At 48.2% G+C, this 12070-nt stretch overlaps 1 protein-coding gene across 1 annotated transcript in view; it reads left to right on the top strand.

Annotated features, from left to right (window-relative positions):
• Positions 1-67: 67 nt before the first annotated feature.
• LOC104271925 (serine/arginine repetitive matrix protein 4-like) overlaps positions 68-12070 on the top strand; it is a 19895-nt gene continuing 7892 nt past the window's right edge. The window contains exons 1-4 of the mRNA XM_009866763.1: positions 68-189; positions 1403-1429; positions 5011-5109; positions 6058-6220. Coding sequence (XP_009865065.1) covers positions 68-189; positions 1403-1429; positions 5011-5109; positions 6058-6220 — 411 coding nt within the window. The remainder of the gene's footprint in view (positions 190-1402; positions 1430-5010; positions 5110-6057; positions 6221-12070) is intronic.

Here is a 12070-nt window from a genome sequence, read left to right as displayed (position 1 = left end):
GGAAGACATGACTGGTTGAGCCAGAACCAGGAGGCAGAGAGAGGTGTCGGACTCCTCGTTCTTCATCATGGCCACCCAGAGGGCAGGTCCCGAGGGATGTGAAAGCCAGACGGCTGAGGAAGGAGAGAGCCGCATCCCTCTGGGCAAGGAGGGGACGAAACGGGCTGCGCAGCTGGTGCAGAGGAATCCGTGGGGTCGGGGTGTGGGCAAAGAGAGGGCGGACGAGCCAAATGGGCGTGAGGTCCGCAGAGCCTCTGCCTCTTGTCCTCACCGTCCTGCTCCCATCCCCTGCGTTGCCAGCGCGGGTGGCGCTTGGGGCTCGCATTGCTCCTTTTCCCTTCTCCCCCAGCCTGCAGAAAGTGTTGGCTTTTGGGCCAGGAAAGGGCTCAGACTGTCTCCTCACAGCCACATCTCAGCCTTCCCTCCCAGCCCCAGGTGACCGCCTCCACATTCTCCTTCTGAAGCCCGGCTTTAATTTAAGGAGCACAATTAAAATTTAAAATTGCAAATAGCTCACAGTTTTCTCGTAATCGTTAAACCAATATTTGAAGAGAGCACTGGATCCCACCTCCCTTGGAAGGTTCATGTATTTATAATATACTGAACCGAAGAGAAAAGCTACAAAAAATGGAGTGAAAAGTTGAGCTTGAGTCTTAAAGAAAAGGGAAGGAGGAAGAGTGTGACAAGGATATAGAAACTTCTTTAAAATATTTCTTTCTCAATATGCTCTTTTATGGATGCCATCTCCCAACACAAGTCCTGGGTCAGATGCTCCTTGGCTTTGAACCTTTAGTAGCCATTTCTGCCCCTGCGAGCCAAGAATAAGCTGTAGCTCATCCTAAAAGGTGTCAGGATAAACCGCTGAAGTTGCGAAGGAGAGGGTCCTCTGGCTCCTGGGGTTTTCTACAAGGACCACCAGCACAGTGGCTCCTGTGCCATCTCAGGAATGCTCCAGGAGACAAAACAGAGGCACGGCGCTGGTTTGGCTGTGAGGATGCTCTTGAGTAGTACAGAAAGGATTCTTCATTTGACTGCTACTTGGTCCTTCGCACAGAAAACCAGGGAATGGACTCACCTCTGCCCTCTCAAACTCCATGTGGTGCAAGACTGTGGGGGCAGCAGCAGAGAAAAGGGACCCATCAGGGACAGGGGTGCATCTGATCTCCTGAGGACCACGTCCTCAGTTATGTGTGGTGTGCTACTGGTCACTTCTGCCACACCAGCACTTCTCAGCTGCCCCCTCACCAACTGGCTAAAGGAGACCCAGGGCCATTCAACCCAACTGGTACATGAGGCGTTCTCGCAGTGCTCAGTCTAACGCTGGGCCTACACGCTTTGTCTCTGACACAAATTTCCAGTTTTGTGAGACCCCATATTCAATGTATGTATTTATGTCTTGCAGGTTATCTTCAAAGAAGAGAAGACACAGGTAAGAGTTGAGCAAGTATGGGTGGTCCCTTAGAAATATGAGTTTACTGATCTCTTTAAGATCTCATAAGGGCAGAAGACACTTTTCTACCATGTCTCCGTGTGGAATCCCCTTAGGTCCCCCCCATTCTCTGTGGCTCTGGGACTACCCTCTCCCTATTCAGCCTTATGCATTTGTCACATCCCATGGAAACTGAACCTTCAGGCCAGCCCGTGCAATAAGGCACATGACTGGAAAAGACCTTTTGGTATAACCCAGCCCCTGGCAACCTCATCCATATTACATCCATCCTGCATCTTGAGTCTTCATTTCTCTTACGGTTTCGTTTGCAAACAGCGTGACATCCCCCAGCCGTGTCCATCACTGAAACATTCTCAGAGTCAGTGGCTTTCGAGGGATGTGCTGGAAGAACTCTCCTGATTCCAGTACGTGTGCGTACAGTATTAAGAAGTATTCGTCTTCTCTATGGGAAAATGCCAAATCACCGGGATGGCTGATCCCTCTGAGGGTCCTTTTTGGCCAAGCCCACAAGCCAGATTTGTCAGCAGGCACTCAGGCCCCCTGTGCTGCAGCGGGGGATCATTAATCCTTTTCATTTTTATTGCACGCTCTTGGGCAATCTGGCTGTAACATTGATGTGTGATTGTGCAGCTTTTTATCGGAACAGAAATCTCCGAATTAATTAGCCATTTCTTATTTAGTTCTTCAAGCCCCAAAAGTAAGAGAAAGGAAGAAAGAAAACACAAAAAACAGTAAGTAGCAATTCATGGAGCTCCCTGCTCTGCCTGAGCTAAAATGAGCAATTCTGGTTTTGCTGGGATGGAAAAGGGTTTGTAGAGGCTGGAGATATTTCCTCTCCCTCTCTTTTGTGCAACCTGATTCAGTACTTTCTTTGTATCTCACAAGGATGAACAGTGTCTTGTTCATCCAGTCCTGAGCAGAGACTCCAGCTTTTCTGACACAGGGCAGCATGAAAGGATGAACTCGAATCTGCAGAGCGTGGTGTCTCGCAGCCAAAGGGCAGGCTGGCATGTCCTTGCTCATTTACTCATCCTCATTTGCTGCTCTTGGAGGTTACAGTAGGGGCTACCCATGGTATACGTGCAACCGAATATCTATATCGAAGGAGAAGGCGAGGGGGACTAGGGAAGAGAAGGGATTGTTTGGAGGCGATGGAGGTTGTAAAAAATCTGGGATTGAGGTTCCCATCTGCCCTGGAGTGTCAGCAGAGTGCAGTCCTTGTCCTGTGGGGCGCACAATCAAGGACTGTGGTACAAAATGTGGTTCCCCAGGGCTGGAAGGAGGATCTGTAAGCCATCCCTGGTTTTCACTTCCTTCTCTCTCTTCTGGGAATTGCAACTTATGGCTTCTCGCCTGTGAGGGAACAGTTCTGGGGTGGAACCCTGGGCACCAAAGCCCTGTTTGGCTTTGCTGGGTCTTGGGGTACTCCGCTAGAGACAGAAACTGAGCTTTTGTATGGAAATCTGCTGGTTTGTTTGATATTAGTAGGACCTGCCCTTTAATTCTTCCTGACAAAACTTATACTTTCGTAGGCAGAAAGGAGACAGTGGGACACTAGCCTCTGACCACCAGTGTCAACCAGTACGCACTGGGACTGAAGAGATTAGGAATCCATGAGGTGCAGAGCAAGTTGTGCTGTCTGCTCAGGCTGTCTCTATTGCGTGCAGAAAGCCCATCTCCTTTTCTCTATGATTTCTGCATGTTCAGTGGCACGGCCACCTTTTTTTTTTTTTTTTTTTCCCCTCAGACTGGAAAATCTCTGTGGTAAAACTGAGATTTCTGAGGTTGTCAGTAAAAGCAGGCATCTCCTCAACCCAACGTAGCACCGGCAGTATGCAGTAGCCTAACTGTGATTTAAAACAAAGCTCAGATGCCCTGCTGGTGTGCACTGACCCAGGGGAATGAGAGCAGCTAGAATTGCTCTTTGGGGATAAACCAGCCAAAGCGTTTCAGCTCTCTCCTTTCAGCTCACAAATCAGGGCTGAACCATTCCCAGTTTCTGCAAAACCTTCTTATTCCTCCCGGGTGTGGATCAGATAGATCCCATGAGCCCTCTTGGATCAGGATTTTCATATAATCACACTGCTTTGGCTTATCTTTGTGTCAAGCAGCTGGTTATCTAAATCACACACGACGTTTTTTCCTCCAGCAGAAAGGGAAAACTCTTAAACTGGAGGGACTGAGGCAGAGGGTGAAGAGCAAATGTGGGAATTTTCATACAAATCCACCATGTGAGGGAGAGATGTTCAGTGTTGCTGACTTCAGCTGTATGGAAATAAGGAAGGCGGATCCCAAAATGTGAAGTTTTTAAAAATATAATTATAGGGTGTGAAAAGCATCAGAGAGGACTGCCAGGCGTAGTTCAAGCAATTACCCTGGAGGTTGCCCTTTTGTCTTAAAGGAGATGCTGTTCTCAAGCAATTGATCTGCTGAGTTTTTATAGTTGCAAATTGCTAAATGCTTTCCAAGCCGGTCGTATTAGTGCTGGTATAGTGTGGTCATGAAACCGAAACGTTCCCACCAGCTAACCCATCGCTAGCTTTGCCTGCTGCGAGGCCAGCCTGAGCAGGCAGTTATGCTGCCAGATCTAAAATAACTGCTGTGGTGGGCAATGATGAGAGGGAATGGGCGCAGAAGGTGGCAGGTAGCCTGCCACCCGCATTGCCCTGCTCTCTGTGTGCAGGACTTCAGCTGCTGGTCTGGGTGACAACAGCCCCTCAGTAACAGGGCTGGGTCATCCACCAGTAACAGCCCGGCTGGAGCAAAGGGAAGCGGAGCAGGGTGCTGAACCTGGGTCCCTGTGCACGGTTTGCTGGTAACCACTCCGTGGCCCTGCCAGAAAAGGGAGCAGCAGTGGCTGGACAGGTATGAGAAGCCGGCCAGGAACTGTGCCTGGGGCAGGTCACAGTTAAGGAAGCTGTAATTTGTGTTTATACAGCAACCATAGGAGCTGCTTGTCAGCCTCTCACGTAGAGAGTGTGAGTGTGCTGTTATTTGGAGCCTGTGCTTCTGCATCTGCTCTTTAAGGAGGAGCCTGCACTACAGAGGGCGTTGGAGTAAGAAGTGTAAGGACTGGAGCTTTGCATTGGGTTGCCTGGAGTAGTGGTGCTCTCCCGAAGAGGCTCAGCAATGGGAAGCTCCTGAGCTGCTTCTTGGCTGTCTTAGGGTAGGCTGCAGGGTGAAGGGCAAGCAGGTGAGCAGGCAAGAACATAGCTCCAAGTTCTGGAAAGCAGAAAGGACTGATGCTGTCTGCTTTGCTCCTGCACACTAGTCCATAGATCTTCCCCCAGCAGGCTATGGAGCCAGCCTAATAGCTCATAGTTAAAATGCTGGCATTGATCTTGGTCAGATGTCTTGCCTTAGTGTCAGTGTAGCCATGATGGGATGGAGAATTTCTCGTGCCTTGGTGTCCTGCACAATGTTTCACGCACCAAACTCCCGGGGCTGCAGTGCGGATTTCCTTTCAGATTTGAATGTTACTGACTTCAACCTCCATCTGCTGGCTCTTTCTTCCCCCCAGTCTTTAGCCTAACTGTGGTTTTCCTCTCTGCTTCTTAAAGCTCCCGTGGGCGCACCCGGAAATCTCATCGCCATCGTCACCGCCGCTGCCACTCTCGCTCAGAGAGCTCCGACTCCCACTCCCCCAGCTGCCGAAGAAGGTAACATCACCGCTCCCTGAGCTGAGTGTCCCGAAATGCTTCCCAGTGGGCTCAAGGACATGACTGCAGTAGCCTGGGTGACCCAGAAACTCTCTCTGCAGAGCCATGTCCCGTTCTGGTAGCAGCTGTATCACATGGCAGGGGTTGAGCTTCTTGTGGTCTTGGCCATAGAAGGGTTTTGCCTCGAGGAGCAGCGGCTGCAGCTTTTCAGCCCAGCAGTCACTTCTAATCCCCATGGCTGATGATCAGCCCATGACAGCTGACTCCAGCCTAGTCTCCCTTCCCCAGCCCAAGGGCTCTGTCCTACTAATGATGTCCCAGGAAAACCTTCAACATGGTCTTAGCGAGGGAAATATATTTTCTGATGGCAATCTATAGCCACTGTCTTTGACCTGATTAAAATCTCCATCCTGTGGATGGCAGATGTATCCTGGGGCCAGCTAAGTGGATGCTGGTGCTAGAGCTGGCATCACCACCATAGCAAGTCTCATAGTTTATACGGATCATGAGTTCATGTTTCACGTTTTCTGAAAACACTCGACAAACCACATTCACTCTCCCCCTTCACTCCTCCTAACTACTGGGAATTTTCTACGAAAAGGTGATGATGGGTGTGGGGAGGAATACAGTCAGTAATCAGAGGGGTCTTCTCTTGGAGGTGTATTACCGTAGGGACCTTCAAGGCTGTGTGAAAGTATGGTTGGCCTTGAGCCAGCATGAAGTCATGGACTGGAGCTGAAATTTAAGGTTAAGGTCCAAAGCCTGGAGGCAAAATGAAAAGCAGAACACCTCTTTTCCTCTCCATCATGACTCCGCAGAGTAGTCATGCAGAAGACCTTCTCCCACAGGCAGTGGCTAGCACGGAGCTGCCAAGGGCTTGTGCGGAGCTGGTAACGGGCACTGCGAGATACTGAGGAATAACGGTTTGGCTGTTCATATCTTCTGGAGGCACAGAGCCAGGTCGCGGGAGGAAGGGCGTAAAACACGGCGAAGACGCTCCCGGCACCACTCAAAGATCATGGCAAAGCGAAGCTCCTCTGCAGAGGTTCAGGCCAGCCAAAAAGCCAGCCAAAGCCTCCCGCTCTACAGCTTCCTGTCTCCTAAGGAAGTAGTAAGTATTACACACTGTGCTTCTTTGCTTGAACTAGCCACAGGAATCTGGGCAAGAAATCGGATATGAAATTTTTATAACTCAATTATAGTGATGTCAGACAAAGTTGGTTAAAGCTGTATTATTTATTAATGGTGCTGTTCTCCAATGTATTGAAAGTCATTCCTTCCCTCAGCACTTTCACACCAAGGGTGGGGCTGGAGAAGGGAGAAATTTGCAAAGGCTCTAGCCTATGAATAATGAATTGAGGACATTTAACAAAAAGAAAAAAAAAGAAAAAAAAGTGGCTTCCAGCAATGATATTTTACAGGGAAGTGTTTGTTATGCAGTCTTTGCTCAGCTGGATGTGAACTTAATTCACCCATCTTCATGTCCAAAAGTTTAGTCCTTCAGGGGAAGAAAGGGAAGCAAACATATATAAAAGAAACATTTACATTTAATGAGTTGATGGTTATTGGCAGGGGATGTTTTCGGACTATCGGGATCCTTGTAGGATCACTGTTGCACTGGACTGACAAGCCCAGGGGCCAAATTCAGAACTTAGGAGCAGCTCTTGTTGATGCTAATGGGAACTGCATGTGCAGCCAGGGGTAAAATCAGGCTCAGTGCCTTGGGATGCTTTTCCGTGTACGTGGAAAGAGGTGATATAATATCATGCCTTAAAACTGAGGGGCCAAGAGATGGAGAGAAATATTAGATACAGATTGATACAAAGGCTTCCTTTTTGATGGCACGTTTCCTGGCAGCTGCAAAACAGAGGTGTGATGCTCTTTGATTGTGGTGTTAGCATCTGATAGGCATTCTGGAGAGAAAACCTGCTACACAGGGAGTGCAGAATCCCCTACTTGTGTGTGTGGACCTGTAACGTTAGAGGTGTCTTGAGTACGGAGTCCTCCAAGTCCCGGAGTGGCATTGAACAGCAAACTGGTTGTTTTCTTCTTTAGGCCCAGTCATGAGTTGGAAATAGCTCAGCCTTACGCAGTAGCTGCATCAGATGCGAGACAGATAGTGCCAGCAAGAGGAGAGACTTTATCTGCTCACTCGCACAGGCAGCGTCCTGATCAAAACACACCGAGATTATACATGGGTACAGACAGGCACAGGCTGTCTCTCAACGTTATAGATGTGCATATTTGCTCTTGTTATATACATCTACCAAGTACGTAGTGCACATGTGAGTCACGGCTTACAAAGACATAGGAGGTAGAGGGAATAGCAGACCCTGCACACCACGCTTAGGTGCGTGTGTGCAGAGAGAGAACAACAAGGTATGAAGCTTTTGTTGCCCTGAGCATGGGGTGTTGCCCTCTGTCAACTTGGGAAGGTAGGAATGAGTTAAGAGTTCCTCCCAAAAAACAACCAGCCAAAGACTGCATCATGTCACCAGGGTTTTGTTTTATGGTTTCTTTTTTTGATTCCAGCTGCATATTTACATGAATGTTTTCAAGTCTAAGCCTGGTTTTTAATTGGGGCTAGGTTTCCTCTCTCTGAAGCCAGGCTCCCCGAGTCCTGTGAGGCCGGCTGCCAGCTGTTCTGTTCCCTGAGCAAGAGTAAACTCTAATTGAAAATCGTAAAAGCTCCAAAATGAGCTAAACTCAAGCATGCTGCACTCCCCTTTCCACTTGCTTCACTTGGGGTAAATGAGCACACGAGCTGCAGGGCAGGGAAAATCAGAGCTTTGTAGTTACAGATGCAGGGGATGGGTGGATGTAAAGTACTCAAGCCCTGCTGTGTTCTTTCAAGTAAGGGTTAATAATGCAGGCAAATACTAAAGGTACTGATGCCTTTTAGGAATTGAAATATTTACCTACGTTATTAACCCTTACTAGAAAGAATGCTGCACGCTCTCTCGCGACCTTGTTCAAGAGCACGTTTAAGCACTTGTTTAAATTGAAGCCCCTGGTTAAGTGCTGCCCCCGAAATTTTTCTGAATAAGGTCATTAAATATCACGTACTCTAAACCAACAAGGGAGAAATGGAATGGAAACTTTTAGTCTCGTTTATTAATGGCTATACACAACTCTTTGATGCCTCTCCTTTCTGTGAGTTAAGTGGTTGCTCTATAAATAAGCTTAGTTCTGTCAGAATCTACTTTGAGAGCAATCTAGATGTGTTATGAAATGAAACTTTGCTCTTGCAGAAAATGTTTATCACATACCACAAAACAAATTACTAGAAAAGAAAAGATTTTGTGGAAAATTCCAGAATTGGGATTCAAAAATGCCATGTTTCTGTCCTCTATGGGGCTTGGCGTGTCACACTCCCTACCTTTCTCTCTGGCAAACCATCCTTAGCTGGGGAGGTGCCCTGTCGTATCTCCAAGGGAAAGGGATTGTCTGGGGAGGATCCTCACGTTCAAAAAGGACACAAACTCCCATGAGGTAATGCAATAGCTCTTCCAAATCAAAGATTTTTGCCTTTTAAGCAAAAAAAAATTCTGAAAATTTGAAGTGTTTTCTGTCAAACTTGTGCAGAAGCACCCAAAGTTCCCTGCCACTTTTTCTTTCTGGCAGTGAATTTCCAAGCTTCTCTTTCTCATTCTCCCTTTAACCCTGTGCAGCTGCAGTAGCCACCTATTGAGAATAGGATTGTGGGTCTGTGCCTCAGCGTGCAGAGGAACTGTGAGTAATATGCAGCATGTATTTTTGAACAGAATACCCCTAACCCACTGCAGACACTTTATTCCATGCTGACACAGATGTATTACATGCCACTATGCTTTTGGTTGAGCAGTGCAATATAAATATCTGCAGGGTGTGAATCTAATTGCCTTTGTTGCACCTGATGAAGATAACTGCACGCTGCATACGCTTTCCTTGCCAGCTCCTTCCGCTGAAACTCATTTACAATGTCACAAATTAACACAGGCTTGGCCAGATTTTCAGTGAGGCTCAGCGGGGTTCGGTTGTTCCAAATGATGCTGTTTGTGCTCCCGCGTCTGCAGAAAGGTAGGAGCGGGGAAAATACTGTGCAGGGGCTGAGGCAGCATGTGCAGGAGGGCACAGGAAACCTTACAGCAGACCTGCTTATTGGCTTGCTGTTGCTCTCTGTTTTATAGCCTGGGTTTGGGCTTATATAAGAAAAAGGAATTTTTAAACTCTTAGGCAGCACGTTTCTGACAACAGACAGGACCCCTGAAGAGCAGAAAGACAAAGCCTTCACTAAGTATGGAAGCTGTTCTTTTTTTTGCTTATCCTTTTCTCCCCTCCCAGCCAGGGGACTGAGGTTACCCTTACCCCCGGTTGTTTCCCAGTGCACTCGCAGCTCAGTGCCGGGACCGCAGGGGTGAAGGAGGGACACCTGCAGCTGTTGAAGGACTGTGCTGTCCACCAGGTACCCAAGGAGGTGGTGGAAGGCAAACTCTTGCTGCAAAGTGGCCCGAGCTGAGGTGGGGACGCCCTGGCCTGCATCATACGATGCTGGCTACGCCCCAGCAGGCGAAAGAACAAAGCTTTTCCTGGCACCCTCAGGAATTTACCCCCAGCAATGTGTCTGTGAGTCGGGCTGCTCCAGCCCCAGATAACCCAAGCTCTGACCTTGCAGGAACAGTTGTGTTATTGCTTCCACGCTCCTGAACTCAGCTTAGTCTTTGTGGTAGAGAAAGCCTCACTCTGAACTCTGTCTAGCCAAAAAAAAAAAAAAAAAAAAAAAAGAGTGTTTTCCACTCAATATTCCTTGAGTTAGGGATTCATAATTGTGTGAAAAGGGTTTATATTCTACTCCTACAGCACTGCTCGTTTTTGCATTCCCTTAATAAGAGGGTGGCAAAATCTGGGGCAAATTGTGAGCAGAGGTGAGCCCATATTCCCCAGGCTAGGGCTTCCTCCAGCCCCTGCTTTGGCAGCTGGGGGGCCCCAACCCGCAGCCGCGTTTCCCTGTCGCAGCAGGTGCCGCTCCCCACGCCGGCAGCTCCTCGGCAGATGTCTGCCGGGCCCTCACCGAGAGCAAGGCTCGCAGGAGTCGCTGATGCAAATATTTTTGTTATTCCCTTTCATTATTATAATGCACAGAAATAGAGAGAGAGGGAGACGTCGTGCACCACTGAAAAAAGAAATTAACTCTGCTTTGAAGTTAGTTGTAAAACAAGAGAAAAAAAAGGACCAGGAAAAAATCCTCCAACTCTAAGTGAGGCTGTGCCACGCTGCTTATTGACGGGTCTCAGTTGCCTTATGGCTGAGAAAATGTATAGCTGGCTCTCGCCTCGGGGCTGTTTGCAGCACAGTAAATGGGCTTGTTCAGTTTAATTGGAAGACAAGCAGTGATTGTATTTTTGTAACCTATAAACTGTACTGCCTCGTGGTCTAGAATCACGCTCAAAATTAGTCTGAAGTATGAGTGAGGGCCTCATTTCTAGTCCCCCTTCATCTTGATTAAATAATGATTTGAAACAAAAAAATCCAATAAATATGTCTCTTGCATTCCCTTGAGGGCAGCACTAGGTCCCCTGCTGAAAGCTGGAGGAAGCAAAGTTCACTGAGATTATTTAATTACTTATTAGAGAGGAGGAAAAAAAATCCAAATGTTCGTGTAGAGAAAATTAGATTCATGAAAGAGCAGAGTCTTTCAGGACACCCTAGAAAAATAAAAGGCCATTAGAATTCAATGGAGCTTCACACAGTGTTTTCACATGTAGTGCTCTGCTTCAGTCTCGTGTGGCTGGCGTGCCGTTCAGAAGCAGTAAAATGGGACCAGAAGCAAAGCCAGGGTTGTCAGACGGGGAATTTGTCCAAGCAGACAGGCAAGGTAAGCACTTTGAGGCTTGCCCTGGCTCTTGCCACAGGACAGAAATCTCCCCTGGAGCTGCAGCCGGGTGCCCTGAGGTGGTGGGGCTGGGAAGCTGCTGTGCCACCCCAGGACTTGCCTTGCTCCAGCCAGACCCTCCAACCCTCGCAAGGACCGTGGGCTCCATATTTCCCCACTACCCACGTGTTGCCTTTTCCCACAGTGCTGCTACCACAGAAGTTGAGCTACTGAGGAACTTGTTGATCTACCGGTCATTCAACAGGTTTTGTGACATGCTGACAGCAGTTGCTACTTTGAAGGGACGTTGGCGAAGGCAAAGCAAAATTACACCTCTTGCGTCCCAGCAGCAGTCTTAAAAGCTGTTCTAGAAACACAAGAGAACTGCTGTATTTCTTGGCAGGCACTGGAATGGACTGCCTAGGGAGGTGGTTGAGTCGCCATCCCTGGATGTGTCGCTTAGATGTGGTGTTGGGTGCTATGGTTTAGGGGTGAACTTGTAGTGTAGGGTTAATGGTTGGACTCAATGATCCCAAGGGTCTTTTCCAACCTAGATTGTTCTATAAGTCTATGATTCTAAATAAGGGCCTTGTGGTTTAGACTGGGAAGGAGCACAAGTGAGGTGTTTACGTGTGTGAGGCTGAGGTTAGTCCCTTGGAGCAGCCCTGTGCCCACGCCAGCCTTTCCTACCTCCAGGGAGGCCAGGGAGTCCTCACATGGTGGTTTTATGCCTGTAAATGAAAGGTGGTCAAAAGCTGTTTTTTCTCTTGGTTAGGGTTTGGATCTAAGGGAAACCATAACCCATCTTTAAAACAAATATCTGGTGCCATATTTGAAAGCGCAAATTTGAGATTGTTCAGCCTGGAGAAGATTCTGAGGCGACCTTATCACAGCTTTCCAATACCTGAAGGGAACCTTCAGGGAGGTTGGGGAGGGACATTTTACAAGAGTGACCAGCCATAGGACAAGGGGAAATGGATTTAAATTGCAGGAGAATAGGTTTAGATTGGGTCTTAGGAAGAAATTCTTCAGTACGAGGGTGGCAAGACTTTGGAATAAATTGCCCAGAGATGCTGTGGCTGCCCCCTCCCTGGAGGTGTTCAGGGCCAG

Source organism: Apaloderma vittatum, unplaced genomic scaffold, assembly GCF_000703405.1.
Source record: "Apaloderma vittatum isolate BGI_N311 unplaced genomic scaffold, ASM70340v1 scaffold23653, whole genome shotgun sequence".
Classification (NCBI taxonomy): domain Eukaryota; kingdom Metazoa; phylum Chordata; class Aves; order Trogoniformes; family Trogonidae; genus Apaloderma; species Apaloderma vittatum.
Note: the sequence above shows the minus strand (reverse complement) of the source record. Positions and strands in the feature narration are given on the sequence as shown.